The sequence below is a fragment of the Venturia canescens genome, chromosome 9, assembly GCF_019457755.1.
Source record: "Venturia canescens isolate UGA chromosome 9, ASM1945775v1, whole genome shotgun sequence".
Classification (NCBI taxonomy): domain Eukaryota; kingdom Metazoa; phylum Arthropoda; class Insecta; order Hymenoptera; family Ichneumonidae; genus Venturia; species Venturia canescens.
The window spans coordinates 20,417,605-20,431,425 of NC_057429.1; the positions used below are offsets into that span (position 1 = coordinate 20,417,605).

A 13,821-nucleotide genomic window follows, 5' to 3' on the forward strand; every position below is an offset into this window, starting at 1 on the left:
TAGATATATGTGGTACATTAGTAGGGGTAGATCAATATTCTCATCCCTTCACGAGCGTATTTGCGGTCCCCAGAGCCCCTGGCAAACAGAGATTTGGCTATTCGGCGGACGCGGACGGGCCATACGCGAGTACCTACCACAGTTGCCAACGTCCTTTCTCTTCGACTTCCGTCTCGTGCTTGCCAGATCTCTTCGTTCTATTGCACCTTTTATTTTCATAATTATCATAAATTGCGATTGCGACAGTTATATCACACAAAGTTACAATTGTTCGCAACTCAGTTTTAAATATACACATTTTTATAAATTATCGATCTCGGGAGTAGGGCTCGCATTGCAATTCCTTGAAAAAAAAAAATCGCTCCGACGAGTAACGGAAACGGGAGGAAACAAACGTGCAACGATTTCTACGAAAGTCATCGTGGAATTCGTAACAAGAAAATGCGTTTTTCAGCGGTAAGAATTAATTCGCATTAAACCCTTGAATATTATATCTATTAGCAACGTTAAATGTATTAGACTTGGGGAGCAATAGATTTTTATATCTATCGCATGGTGGTTGCATTCAACATTTTTTTCAATCATTCTTTTACCTTCAATTTAATTATTTCGTAACTCCAAGTCATTCGAGCCAAAATATCATTTGAAGAATTTCTCAGATTTTATTCATCACAATTTTGAATGCACCTTGCTTTGAAATCTTGAAATTTTCATACTTGTAATAATAGTGTATGTATTGTAATGATCATTGCAGGGTTTATCAATTAAAATATTCTAATTAGTTAATTTTTTTGTTCTATTTGAACTGAAAAAATTCTATTCAGCGTGATACTCAATATTACAGATGAGGAGAGCAAGACAAATGGAATGCTTCCAAAAAATAAGGAGCAAATCTAACGACAGTGACGTTAGAACAAAGAACAAGTCATTGAGTAAAAATAAAAATATAGTATCATCAATTAGTGTGATTTCTCAATAACGCAAAGACAGTCGCATTAGCGAGAGTTTCCACCCTCATGGAAGGAATTATGAAGCTGGAAGAGTCTGATGCAGAAAAAACAAAAGCCTACCTCAGCCGTCTGTACAAAAAACATATTGTTGACGAAACGATATTAATGAAGTAATATGAAGATAATGATTTAAACTGAAATAGTATATATGCATTTGAGTATACACTCAGCTATATACACATACTCTATGTACATATATAAATAGCAATCAAGTGTAAAAAATTGCACATTGGGTTTGAGAGACTGATAGAGAAAGACAGGGAGAGAAAAGAAACAAGGGTAAAAGGCACTCACACAATATTTATATATACATATATATATATCTAATACATATATATATATATATATATGTATGAAAATACACAAGTATAGGAGTGGCTAAACTATATTAATTGTATATATGTAAGTACAAGTGACAAAAAAAATTCAATTATTTTATGTATCTGACGATTACGCATCAAGAGGCAAGAAAATATTGCCTTCGTATACACGGATCAATTAACGGACTAAAAAAGATTGACGCGCCAAGGAGCTCCTTATGTGAGATATTTATTTCAAAAACTGTGGAACAGTCTTCTCTCAGGAATAATTGAAATATTAAAGAGAAGAGTTGGGAGAAACAGCAAAGAAAATGACTGTCCCGTACGACGAGAATTTGGTATGGCTCCTAGTTATTGGATTCATCGTCGCCTTCATATTAGCCTTTGGCATCGGAGCCAATGACGTTGCTAATTCGTTCGGCACCAGCGTCGGAGCTGGTGTTCTCACCATTTTTCAAGCTTGCGTCTTGGCTACTTTCTTCGAAATTGCTGGTGCTGTACTCATCGGCAACAAAGTAAGGAAGAATTTTAAGTTCTATGTAGTCACAGCTTCATAATATATTTTCTACTGGAATTCTCTCACTTTCGTTTTATCTTGTTTTGTTCCATAAGGCTTGCTCGCTGTAACAACTTTTGAAAACGATCAATCTTCTGTCAATATTACAATAGTTTGATCTAAATTAGTAGTTTAGTTTTCTTTGATTCACAAATTTGAAATATCAATAGTTATAGTATGGTATTTTTCAGAAATCCATGATAATAGAAAACTCTTCATCGACTGATATCCTTTTACAATCATTGTTATGATTCAAAAAGTATACCAATTATAAATTCGTTGGAAAAATGTGATGTTGAATAAAAAACGAGGTTTCTTAGGTTTCAGATACGATGCGAAAAGGAATTTTAGATGTGAGTCTCTATGATGGACACGAGAAAGAATTGATGATGGGAGCTCTTTCGAGTTTGGCTGGTTCGGGAATATGGCTGTTGCTTGCGACCGCGTTACGCTTACCGATTTCCGGTACACACTCGATAGTCGGTGCAACCGTAGGATTTTCCCTCGTCTGCAGAGGCACATCTGGGGTAAGAAACACGCGATTAAAGAGTAACGTCGAACGTACGAAATTTTTTGTACTCTACTAGACACTCTAATCGAAGATGTTTTTTTATTTTTTTTTATTTTTTTATTTTTTTCTTTTCCCGCTAAATGCAGGTCAGGTGGATGGCCTTGGCCAACATAGCGGCGTCGTGGTTCGCTAGTCCCATACTCAGTGGTGTTGTATCCGTGTCAATTTTTTGGATTATCAGAAAAGCCATCCTCCATGCGAAAAAACCATTTGAAAGAGGTCTCCACATATTGCCAATTGCTTACGGTCTCACTATTGCGGTCAATGTATTGTCGGTCGTTCACGATGGACCCAAGTGTATGTTATCATTCTATTGATATATTTCAAAAAGAATTCATTAAATCGACCGATGTATCGTTTTAATCATCATTTCTGCATTAACAGTATTCCATTTCAAGAACGGTTATACCATTGAAAAAGTACACTAATAATTTTTACCCGCTTCGTTTCATGGACTATTTCCTAGGCTGATCATTTGACAAATGTTTTTTCATTAATTGATCAACACGAACATAAACGCAAACACGGATGAATTCAGGAATACAAACATTTTTTTATTGAATGAGTAATTTGTTCCTTTCGTATGTCGGAAAACTCAGGAGTGATGATCTTACTTTGATTACCCAACTTCCAATTTTTATTCCGAGTACTATGTAAATTTATCGTTTTTTTTTTCAATCGATGTTAAATACCGACTCGTTTTTGTTTCTTGCTTGCTGACCTAGATTTCTCTTATATATTTTTTCCGTCTCACGTTATTTGATATCTACCGGAATCTCCGGAGATAGAATTTTTTGTTAAGTACGATTATTATAAAACCCACATATTTTCAGTAAAGAGTTCGATCTACATATTTTTATTGTCAAATTGCAGTATTGATGCTGGATCAAGTTCCATGGTGGGGAAGTGGAACAGCTGCTTTCGGGATCGGTACAATTGCAGCTGTGATAGTGTACTTTTACGTGGTACCTTGGCAACGAAAGAGGATATTGATAGAGCAAAAGGAAGGTCTGGACGAGAACGCAGGAAATTACGTAGACAACGATAGAAGCAAAGAGGCAACGGCACTTTCGGTAATAACGACAGCAGGAACGACAGAGACTGGAAATGAAAATGGAAAGTCAGTTGGAGTGGTAACGGTTGCTTTGAAGCCCCATTTAAGCGTCGAGCAGGAGAGCACACAGCCAAAATTGCGAGGCAACAGTAGCGCAAGCCCACTATTAACCGCGGTCGGTGCAGATTCAGAGGCTCAAAATGTGGAGGAACCGAAAGAGGACGAGGAACGACCCGAAATCTCGAGATTATTCTCATTCCTGCAAATTCTCACTGCTGCTTTTGGTAGTTTTGCACATGGTGGCAACGATGTCAGTAATGCGATTGGTCCATTAATCGCACTTTGGGTCATTTATGCCGAGGGCTCGGCACGTCAGGAAGCCGATACACCGATTCTCATTCTACTCTATGGTGGCCTTGGCATTTCTATCGGTCTCTGGGTATGGGGACGAAGAGTCATTCAAACACTTGGACAAGACCTCGCGAGGATAACACCTACCACTGGATTTACCATTGAAGTAATTCCTTTCGCACAAATGTATCGATTATTTCCGTGAAAGTTTAATTCAAACGATTTCGATGAGCTGGAGAATATTCCATTTGTAAATAGAATCACGCAATTTCGTTGTATAACTATAAAAAAAAAAAATGCTTTATTCATCCATGTAAAACGTTCTGTTACCAGGTTGGAGCTGCTGTAACGGTTTTACTGGCGAGCAAAGCTGGTTTACCTGTATCAACGACCCACTGCAAAGTCGGATCGGTAGTTTGCGTCGGTTGGGCATCGCGCGGTGGGGAAGGTGTATCCTGGACGCTTTTTCGTAACATTGCGTTCGCCTGGTTAATAACGGTTCCAATAGCCGGCCTGCTATCAGCCGGTTGTATGGCGATGATGAGAGAATTCATCGGCGTAGACTAAGCCCACTCGCTATTGAAATGAAGAAAACTATTGAGAGCCCAAGGGTTTGGTAACTCGCGTTGAACATTCCAGTTGGGCAAGCCACACTTACAGTATTCAGTTACGAGATAAATTGCATAGCGGCTGAGATAAAGAAAAATAAAGAATAAATAATGATGAAAAAAACGCAGCCATATTCTCGATAACGTAATTTATAATTATCATTAAAATGGAAAATAAATGGTTCGTGGCGAGAGCTGGCTCTCCCCTGCTTAAGAAAAAATAACCAAATATAGAAATGATGGCGCTAATCCTGCTTTATTATTTTCCACGTAGATTTTCAGTTTTTTTTTTGTTTTTCAAGTGCTAGTTTTTCGCCCATTGCTAGCTTCACACATTTCCTTCTCCGTTGTTGTGTTCCCTTCATTTCGGCGGCAGTAGTGGAGGCCTCCTTTATATCGGACTATGCGTGTTCGACGAAATTCTCTTTCCTTGACAACGAATCAACCAATCGTCGTCGTACGAGTATATTAAGTTGATGTGTTTTAATCAATGAAAATGGCGAGGTTGTAGTTATGCATTGGATTCGTCGAGTATTTTCTTGCTTCATTGCTGACAAAAATGGAAGGATTGCCCCTTTTACCTGGATACTCGTATAAAGATCCTACAGTAAGATGAAAGCATTATCATATTCTCGATAATTTTGCAATTCCACGGGCTTGTTGAATGATACTGTAATGAAAGTATGATCGATTTGTTTGAAGCGAAGTTGAAGCGTTTAGTTTAATGAAAAAATGTATTCCGTTGCAATTGAAAATTGCTAAATTTGATGTCAAAAAGATCAACACTCTGTTTCCATCGATGGCTTTATATTACAGATAAGTGATTTCAAATTAAAACAACAATTCGTATGTGAGAAAGGATACCGAATTCTTCGTCATTCGGATTATGGGGCTGGGAGAAAACCCAATGCTTCAGCTGGCACCGCATTCGCACCGGGCTTGGACGCAGATCCTATCGAGTACGTATTTCAACTCGATTAACACTGTGGAAAGAAGAACGAAGAGTCGTGAGAATTTTGACATTACAATAATAAGAAAACTTTCCTCGCTTTTCCATGTTTTTTTTTCTCACAGATACGATCCATCTTTGACGTATGGGCGAATTCGTGAGCGCCCTTATAGACCAGTCATTCCAAAGTATGCACTTTTTGCTCAAAAGTGCTTGAATTTCAAGGCTTTCTTTCGTCAAGGTGTTTTCAATTCGCCCGACGAGCATTATCGTGTACGACACGTTAATATAATATATTTTCTCGAGGACGATACAATGTGCGTGATGGAACCGACCATCGAAAATTCAGGCTTCCGACAAGGCAGACTCGTTAAACGCGGTAAAATTCCTAAACATCCTGATGGTCGAGTTTATCACTGGAAAGATCTTGACATCGGTATCGATATGGGTAAAATTATACTGATACTTTTCCAACTATTTTCCAGAACCCGGTGAAAATGTGTTTTTCATCCTGGAACCTTTTTTTTTTTTTTTGCAGTGATATATGGCATTGTTTATCACACCGTCGACTGCGATTTATTCACCCGAGAATTCCTTCGGAGCCAAGGAATCGACGTGGCCGATAAAGAAGAAGCTCCGGTCGATCCTTACACGCAACGCATGTTAGAACGTGAAAAATACTACGACAAAGCGAAACCGGCGGCTCAAGCTCAAAGTCTTATCGGTGATTCGAGGAGACGATTCCTCGAGTTCGACGGTATGGTCTTGCGTTTCGACGCAACCTGGAACGACGACAAATATCAAATAATGTACTTTTTGATGGATGATACACTCGCCGTGAAAGAAGTATACAAAGTGAACGTCGGCAAAGATCCAATCCCACTGTTACTCAAACGAACGAGGGTGCCAAAAAATTGGAAAAATATTCCATCCAACCACCCGTCTGTGTACTTGGAAATCGGAGATAACGAAGTCGTGGAATATTACACTCCCAAGGATTTCAAGGTTTTAACATCTCCGAATGATCAAAATTCTCAACAGTTTCTTCGTTATCAAAATAACTTTTTGATTTTTCATCAATTTTTTTTCTATTTTGAAAATGAAAGACAAATTTTTTAATTTAATTCTCAAGAAATGAATTTGAAGCCGATGCTTTGAGCATTTTCGAAATTCTCACTTCACCGCTATCGGTCAATAGTACCAAATAGTATAATATTTGACATTATTTGAAATTGCAGATTGGGGAAACGATATTTATATACGGTCGACGTTTCCTTCTTCGCGACTGTGATGCCTTCACAAGAAAATATTACGCAGAGATGCTGTGCTCACCGCAGCCACCGGGAATAATCGAATCTGTGGATTCGGAGAAAAGAGAAGAGGCGCCTCAAGCAGCATATGGAAGTCCGGAAGATACGTCATCGAGCAGTCAATCAGTCGTTCCAAAACCACCGAAACAAGATCTAATTCGACAGATCAGTAATGCACCACAAAAGCTTCGATATCTTGCAAAAATGGACGCGGTACATCCGGAGGATGAAGACCGAGATTTTATAATAGATTATTTTTTGAGCGATGGAAAGATAACGATAAGCGAGCGGCCGAAACGAAACTCGGGTCGTCGGAGTGGATGTTTTTTGTCAAAGAGTCTCGTTCCAAAACCAGAAACAAGAAGTGACCATCCGCTCTATTACACGCCGGAAGATTTGTTCATAGGTGCTAAAATAAACGTCCACAATCATCGTTTCATCGTGACGGGAATCGATCTATACGTTTATCGTTTCGCCGAGGCTAATCCTGACTTATTTACTCGAGAATATCGGGATAATTTACGTAATTATGCAACTTCACGAGGATTATTGGCCGATGACATATCGCAACAAGCTCTGAGAGAAATTGAACGAGGCACTGATACGGGACGAGATAGTGCCGTCATAGGGGATGGAAACGAATGCCAACGGACGGACGATCCAATTCGAATTTGCGAAGCTGAACTTGCTCGCAATGAAAGAGGAGACGAGCAGCAACGCTGCAGAGAATTACTCCCAGAGCCTGATCCGAGTCCAGCCCCAGAAACTTGTTTTGTGACCGAACTAGAAATGTTGCCACCCGAACGGAAAAAATTAGTCTGGGCTGATCAGGTTGAGCCTAATTTCAATATTGCTTGAGTTTTAGTATCCTTGATTTCTCGTTAATAACTTGATTATATAATTAGGTCGACGTGGATTCCTCCGGACATCCTATAGTTTCGTGCCACCCGGAATTGCCTGAATGCACGAAACGTCCTCCACGAAAGAGTTGTCTTAAGATTCGTAATAATAAGAACGAAGAACCAACCGTCCAAGTAAAATATTATTTCTATCCACGCATCCTACCCTTTTCTTTCATCCTTTGACTCGTCGTGCAGCATATATTTTCTCCCGAAAAATTTACCTTCGTAGAGTTATTGAATTAGTCTTGATACGAACGACGAAACAAATATGTTTGTCTGTGAATTTTGGCAAATCAATCGAATGAATTACAGGTTGATACATCGTTCGCGTACGAGAATCCCAGAGACCTTTCCAAGTCGCGGTTAGTCAAACAAGAGAAGCGAGATAAAAGTGACGAAGAAAAGGTTCCAAAAAATGTTGTCTCGCAACCCTGTTGCATGATCCCTGCTCCCAGATAAAAAAGATCGAAGATGCTGGAAAATTGCAGAGGTTTCGAACTATCTTTTTTCAAGTACCTCACAATGAGCTCGATAACGAAAGCATATAATAATTATTGGCTATGTTAATAACCCCGATGATAATAATAATGCTTATCGATCTTTCGCAGCATGAATATGAACCCCTTCAACAACTTGGCATATACATATTCACGTTCTTTTATAATCATTTGCAACGTAGATGTTCATTCTTCAGATTTTCTTTTTTTAATCTTTCATGATAATCTGTATAATAATCGTTAATATTCAGATATTCAACACGCATACATGAGCCTCGTCGTTCTCACGTTCCACCGATCCACGTCGTATGTGTAGAATAGGATATTCTACCTTGTACGCAAGAAAGTTCGTCAACAGGAAAAAAAGAAAAACAATCTTCACAATTTCATATAATCATTCTCGACTTCCAAATAATATCCATTTACCATTATTCTTCCAAAGTTTTTTTGTTCCACAGGGCAAGCACGATTACACACAATCTAAAAATTCAAACATGTTTTTCTCCTGAATACTCGGTCGAACCATTTTTTTCATGCGTTTTTCTCTTCTTCAATATCCCCCATCCGTAAACGTTTTGACCCTCCATGGAAGGTTGGTACACGATCAATTCGTTTCATTCATTTAACATTGCCAATGTGATATTTCTACAAAGTTTATCATTATTTTATCGAAAACAGACGATACGATCAAGACGATATTCACACCACACTTTTAAATAGGTATGAGACCTTTGCATCAATTTTTTTTTAATAATAATCATTCCCTTTTTTCTGTTTGTTTCCTCTTTTTAACAAAAGTCTTGTCAAGCACTTTTTTTTTTGTATTCTTACTATAATGACCGAACTTTGAAGTTTACGCGATCGAGTATATGATTATCGTCGTTTTCGTCGAGTTTCTTCGTTTCAATTATCATTTTTTTCGTTTTAATAATTGATTTAAACTTCGGAATCACCGGACACGCCGCATTTTATTTTTAAATCCTCAACCTCTGCCTCATTTCTTTTACTGTCCTTTGTTTTCTCGTTTATCACGTTCTTTCGTATACGGAGATAATTCTTCGAAATCGCATTTCCGTTTCGTTTGTCCCTTTTTTCTCTTGCTCGCTCTCTCACTGTCATCTCTTTTTTCTTCTATTGATTTAATGTTATGTCGTTACGAGATAATCGATAATACTCAATGATAGAGTGTCGTACATCATTTCGGCGTAATAATCATGATTAACGTTGTTGGAAGTATCGCGTAGCAGAAATTCCTTTAACGACCTTCCGTCCTCATTCAAATATGTCCATTGCAATTAGAAGCCATTTGTTTAAATCTGTAAATATCCAAGTAAGCCAACGCGAGGGTACGGAATCAATCCACCTTCTTTTCCCTTTTTCCGCTTCTTCGACACCTTGTCCCCTCTTTCTTCCTACAATTATGAACAGTTTTTTCATTTTCCTCGGGTTTATCGCATCGACAACGTTCAATTTTCCGCTACTGACGTGGTGCACTGGGACGTCCTCTGTTGCGTCCATCAGGTTCCTGAAAGGAACATACGATAGGTTTTCAATACGAGATTCAATGTAGGCTGAGAAAACTGAGGAAATTTTATTCCATTAGAAGGACGGCAAAATGATTTGGGAAAAAAAATGTTTCATTCGAACGATAGATGTGAGACATGACTTACCCTATGATGGTGTTGGGGATGAGGATGCTGTTGCTGAGGATTATTATTTTCCCGCATGTCATTGCCGGAATAACGTCCTCCCCTGTTCCGACGACGGTCCGTGTGCGGTTGATACGGTCCTTGTTGATGTTGTTGATGTTGTTGATGGTGATGGGGTGGCGAATGTTGTTGCTGTTGTTGCTGCTGCGGTGGATGATGATGAGGCTGTTGTTGCTGCGGTTGTTGTTGTTGTTGTTGTTGTTGTTGCTGCTGCTGCTGCTGCTGTTGCTGCTGCTGCAACATATGGGGCGGTGGACCTTTTCGTTGATCTTCCTCGGCCTGTCGTTTCTCGTAATGTCCAAAATCATCAAAAATACTCGTCGAATGGCGATAAGTGTGTAATATGCGTAATACATGAATTCCCTTTGCGTGAGGCACTTCCTGAGCGTCGCGTGAATTAGTCACAGGCTTATTTTCATTGTTTTCAAGTTTGATATGACGCAATTGACCATTGGGCACATCTTTGACGTAAATCCAACGTACGCGAAATTGTCCTTTCCATTTATCCTGCGACCATACGGAGCTGTTGCTATGATAATCAACGGATGATACCATCTGTGCCATGCCGCAAAAATGTCCAGAACCATTTACGGAGAAGAAAAGATAAAGGGGCGATCCATCCCTGCTGGCATCCCTATAAGCTTGATCCAATCTTTTATTACCATGTTCGGTGCTGCACCATATCTCATATTTAATTGATCTGTGTATATCATCTTCGGAATATGATTTAATAACGAAGAACCGAGCGCCTGGTGCGGTTTGATCAAAGTCGGTGGGATTATAATCATTTTTAACTTTGAGCTCGTCCAACACAGGATGAGAAATAGCTTGATTCGAAGCTAATTGTTGTTGACCCGGTGATTGCGGTTGTTGTGGTTGATGAGGTTGCTGTTGCTGCTGCTGCTGTTGAGGAGAATGATGGGACATTTGTCCAGACGAAGGTGGGACCTGTTGCGGTTGTTGCTGTATTTGCGCTTGATGGGTTTGTTGGGAATGAGATTGCTGTTGTTGCTGATGATGATGTTGCTGATGATGGTGGTGATGGTGTTGCTGCTGCTGCTGCTGTTGTTGTTGCTGCTGCTGCTGCTGCTGCTGTTCATGGTGATGGTGATGGTGATGATGATGATGGTGGTGGTGCGGTGGTGGAAGTGGAGGTGGAGGAGGATGTTGATGGTGATGCTGCTGCTGGGTTTGTTGAGGAGCAAGATGACTGTGATGATGCGCCAGTTGTGCCGAGGGTGGCGAAGCTTGTTGATGAATCTGTTGCGATTGTTGTTCTTGCGACTGTTGTTGCGGCTGCGGTTGCGGCTGCGACTGAGGCGGTTGTTGTTGCGACGGTTGCTGCTGAGAATGTTGATGGGCGTGAGGATGGGTTTGAATCTGAGGTTGCGAGGGACGCGACAAAGTTGCCGGGTGCCTCGTCCAACTGGGTGGTGGTGGTGGCCTTTGCCTCTGAACAGCAGGAAGTGGCGGTGGAGCTGGAGGCTGAATTTGCGGAGGTGGTGGAGCTTTGGGTGGTGGGATACTGGTTTTACCCTCACCCCATGTTCCGATGTCCATGTTATGCTTACCCGGTACTATTGGAGGAGGTGGCATACCAGCTTTCTTCTTCATCACCTGGCTCGACGATATAGGCGGTACAGGTTTTGCCGGTTGACTCGCTACACTCGCCCACGTTATTTTTCGAGGCTCTTTCGGCTCGATCTTCATAACCGATGAAACGCGACTCGGATCATGACGCGTTATATCAACGTCATCCGCGTTGCCATTCCCGCCTGCACTTATCGTACCACCACCAGCGCTTCCAGCTGCTGTACCACTACCTCCGCCGATCGTCAGTCCCTGCACATTTTGCTCTATTCCCTTTATTTCCGCGCTCGTCGGATTACCGTAATTCTCGTTGCCACGTGGCTGCGGATAATAGTCCTCGTAACGTGGCTTCCTCGGTGTACTCCAAGCACTGAAATCTCCGTTACCCGGGAAATAATTGAATGTCGGTTGACCGAATGCTGTGCCAAAACCACCGCTCGTACTCGCCGAAAACATTCCGTCCATACTATAACCGTCGTGTCCTATTTGGCCACTGTAACCTGACAGAAAAGCTACGGGGTCTGTCCCGTTCGACCAAGTACCGTCACCCGCTCCGAACGTTTGATACGGAAATGACGTTCCTGCATAGTACGGACTGTACGGGTCACCCGTCCCAATCGGATAGCTAGAATGATGCTGCGCGTTGTTCCCTCCTCGCCACGAATCATAACCGGAGTCTTCTCCCGTCCCAATGTGATCCGCCTGCTGTTGTTGTTGTTGATGCTGCTGCTGTTGCTGCTGCTGTTGCTGATGCTCCTTGGGACCATTGTTAGCTATTCCCAACATTTCATTTTCGTTATTTCATATACCGTCACACTTTCCTCATATCTATCTTGAATATTTGATGCCACTCTCATTATTTGAAAAATACATAGTCAAAAAAATCTACACTCTCGACTCAAGTTTCTCAGAAGGCTCTTTGTTGATATATTTGCACTCGGCATGAATTTTAATTGATTTACCACAATCATCACCTATGACATTTTGAAACAAACCATGCCTCTGTATAATTATTTATGCTTGGTTAGCGTTACCGCTAGCTTCACACGGAATGCATATGACAATAAAAGTTATCATTGAAAACCCACTATGCTTTGAAAAATGCAGCAATCGAAGCTCAAAATTGCAATGTATCATGGAAAATAGAAATCAACATCGCATGACTTATTTACTATTTTAGCGCTACTGATTGTTACCCCTTAGATATCAGCTTCATTATTTAATCTTGGAAATAGAGTATTAGGGAAGATAAGATATGCTTAATAATTTCTTTCTCGTTTCACAAGTTTTCCAAGTTTCATACATTTGAAAACCCAAAACAATTCTTACCCTGATTATTGGCTTGTCCTTTCATCCGCTGCATTCCGTTGCATGGAAATGTAGGGATGATTTATATTCTACGGTTTTGCTAAATTATCGAATGCGATAGATCGCGCGTACTTTTTTTCGTTTTTTTTTTGTTTTTTATCAATGCGGCAAACCGCTACTTCGGAGCCGCGAAGTGAAAAAAAAAAATTGATTATACTTGGGATGTTCTATGAGGGGGGGAAGGAGATAAAATTGGTTTGTCCGAGTGCCCGTTGTCGCAAGCGTTATCGTCGATTATTGCTGAACGTGTAAGCTTGTCGTCCACGTCGATCGGACTAATTTGACAGAGACACACACCACAGCACAGTCGAGTATCCAGCTGACATAACCTTGTCCCACGAATCACAAGAATAGTCTCAATTACACGCGCACAAATAATCACGAGTTTTATTGATTACGAAGAACGAGGATCTCGCGAATTGAATTCGAGAATATAGGAACAACAATTCAAAAAGAAGGACAAAAAAAACAATGGAAGCTTCATCAAAAGTATAAGTTTTTTTTTCTTGAGAGAAGCTTCGCGGGAGTGAGCGTAAGTTTCGAGGATTTATTCTCAGGAAAACAAGGAGGCGATATAAGTACACGGCAAGAAGAGTGTGAAGAGAAGATGAGAAAGAACGAAAGAGGGAGGAAGAGTGAGAGAGAAAGAGATTGGAGGACGAGGGAGATATATATGGGAGATCACACACAGAGGCTCGCGCGAGGAGAGCCTCCCGGCAATTCTGCAACGTTCTTCTTAACGTTTTATTTGCCCTCGACTATTTAGCGAAAACACTCGAGCGTATTCCGTGTAACCATAAAAAAAACTTCGAACCAAATCCTCGTTGATTTTTTTTTTTCAATTTTCACTATTTTGTCTCTTGTTTCACCACGAAATCGGTGAAATGGAAAAATAAAAAAAATCTCGCACCAATTTATCACCCAACTGCGTGACGTCCACTGACCTCCCGTGCTCCCGTATATTTGTGTGTATGTGAATTTTATTCTCAGTTTTGCCAATGTCCACCGACTACAGAACTAAATGTT

At 40.4% G+C, this 13,821-nt stretch overlaps 3 protein-coding genes across 5 annotated transcripts; 2 read left to right on the top strand and 1 right to left on the bottom strand.

Annotated features, from left to right (window-relative positions):
• Positions 1–95: 95 nt before the first annotated feature.
• Positions 96–4,719, top strand: NaPi-III (Na[+]-dependent inorganic phosphate cotransporter type III). 3 transcript variants are annotated; one of them, XM_043429173.1, is made up of 7 exons: positions 96–456; positions 845–1,289; positions 1,473–1,845; positions 2,207–2,413; positions 2,544–2,754; positions 3,331–4,028; positions 4,196–4,719. In XM_043429173.1, the coding sequence occupies exons 3-7, from the start codon at positions 1,642–1,644 to the stop codon at positions 4,427–4,429; spliced, it is 1,554 nt and encodes a 517-aa protein (XP_043285108.1). In that variant the 5' UTR covers positions 96–456; positions 845–1,289; positions 1,473–1,641; the 3' UTR covers positions 4,430–4,719. The 3 variants fall into 3 exon arrangements, with proteins under 3 accessions (XP_043285108.1, XP_043285109.1, XP_043285110.1); XM_043429174.1 differs by having other exon boundaries at positions 845–1,120; XM_043429175.1 differs by lacking the exons at positions 845–1,289; positions 1,473–1,845 and having other exon boundaries at positions 98–456.
• A 251-nt stretch (positions 4,720–4,970) lies between these two features.
• Positions 4,971–8,238, top strand: LOC122416339 (EF-hand domain-containing protein 1-like). Its single transcript, XM_043429171.1, has 6 exons — positions 4,971–5,077; positions 5,287–5,429; positions 5,545–5,867; positions 5,958–6,424; positions 6,658–7,560; positions 7,635–8,238. Exons 1-6 carry the CDS (start codon positions 5,030–5,032, stop codon positions 7,812–7,814), a joined length of 2,064 nt encoding a protein of 687 aa, XP_043285106.1. The 5' UTR covers positions 4,971–5,029; the 3' UTR covers positions 7,815–8,238.
• A 75-nt stretch (positions 8,239–8,313) lies between these two features.
• On the bottom strand, positions 8,314–13,760 carry Ythdf (YTH domain-containing family protein). The gene is made up of 3 exons (XM_043429168.1): positions 12,757–13,760; positions 9,799–12,200; positions 8,314–9,653 (listed from the first exon to the last, which is right to left on the bottom strand). Exons 1-3 carry the CDS (start codon positions 12,788–12,790, stop codon positions 9,606–9,608), a joined length of 2,484 nt encoding a protein of 827 aa, XP_043285103.1. The 5' UTR covers positions 12,791–13,760; the 3' UTR covers positions 8,314–9,605.
• Positions 13,761–13,821: the final 61 nt, after the last annotated feature.

What these genes read in the sequence shown, in the direction of transcription:
- Ythdf (XM_043429168.1), bottom strand. Translation starts at nt 12,790, where the DNA reads ATGCAGCGGATGAAAGGACAAGCCAATAATCAGG. An exon ending in AGGACAAGCCAATAATCAGG is followed by an intron (nt 12,201 to 12,756) that starts GTAAGAATTGTT and finishes TGTTGGGAATAG; the next exon opens with CTAACAATGGTCCCAAGGAG. An exon ending in ATCCCCAACACCATCATAGG is followed by an intron (nt 9,654 to 9,798) that starts GTAAGTCATGTC and finishes TGTTCCTTTCAG; the next exon opens with GAACCTGATGGACGCAACAG.
- LOC122416339 (XM_043429171.1), top strand. Translation starts at nt 5,030, where the DNA reads ATGGAAGGATTGCCCCTTTTACCTGGATACTCGTATAAAGATCCTACA. An exon ending in TGACATCGGTATCGATATGG is followed by an intron (nt 5,868 to 5,957) that starts GTAAAATTATAC and finishes TTTTTTTTGCAG; the next exon opens with TGATATATGGCATTGTTTAT. An exon ending in AATTAGTCTGGGCTGATCAG is followed by an intron (nt 7,561 to 7,634) that starts GTTGAGCCTAAT and finishes TTATATAATTAG; the next exon opens with GTCGACGTGGATTCCTCCGG.
- NaPi-III (XM_043429173.1), top strand. Translation starts at nt 1,642, where the DNA reads ATGACTGTCCCGTACGACGAGAATTTGGTATGGCTCCTAGTTATTGGA. An exon ending in CTGTACTCATCGGCAACAAA is followed by an intron (nt 1,846 to 2,206) that starts GTAAGGAAGAAT and finishes GAGGTTTCTTAG; the next exon opens with GTTTCAGATACGATGCGAAA. An exon ending in CCACTGGATTTACCATTGAA is followed by an intron (nt 4,029 to 4,195) that starts GTAATTCCTTTC and finishes TTCTGTTACCAG; the next exon opens with GTTGGAGCTGCTGTAACGGT.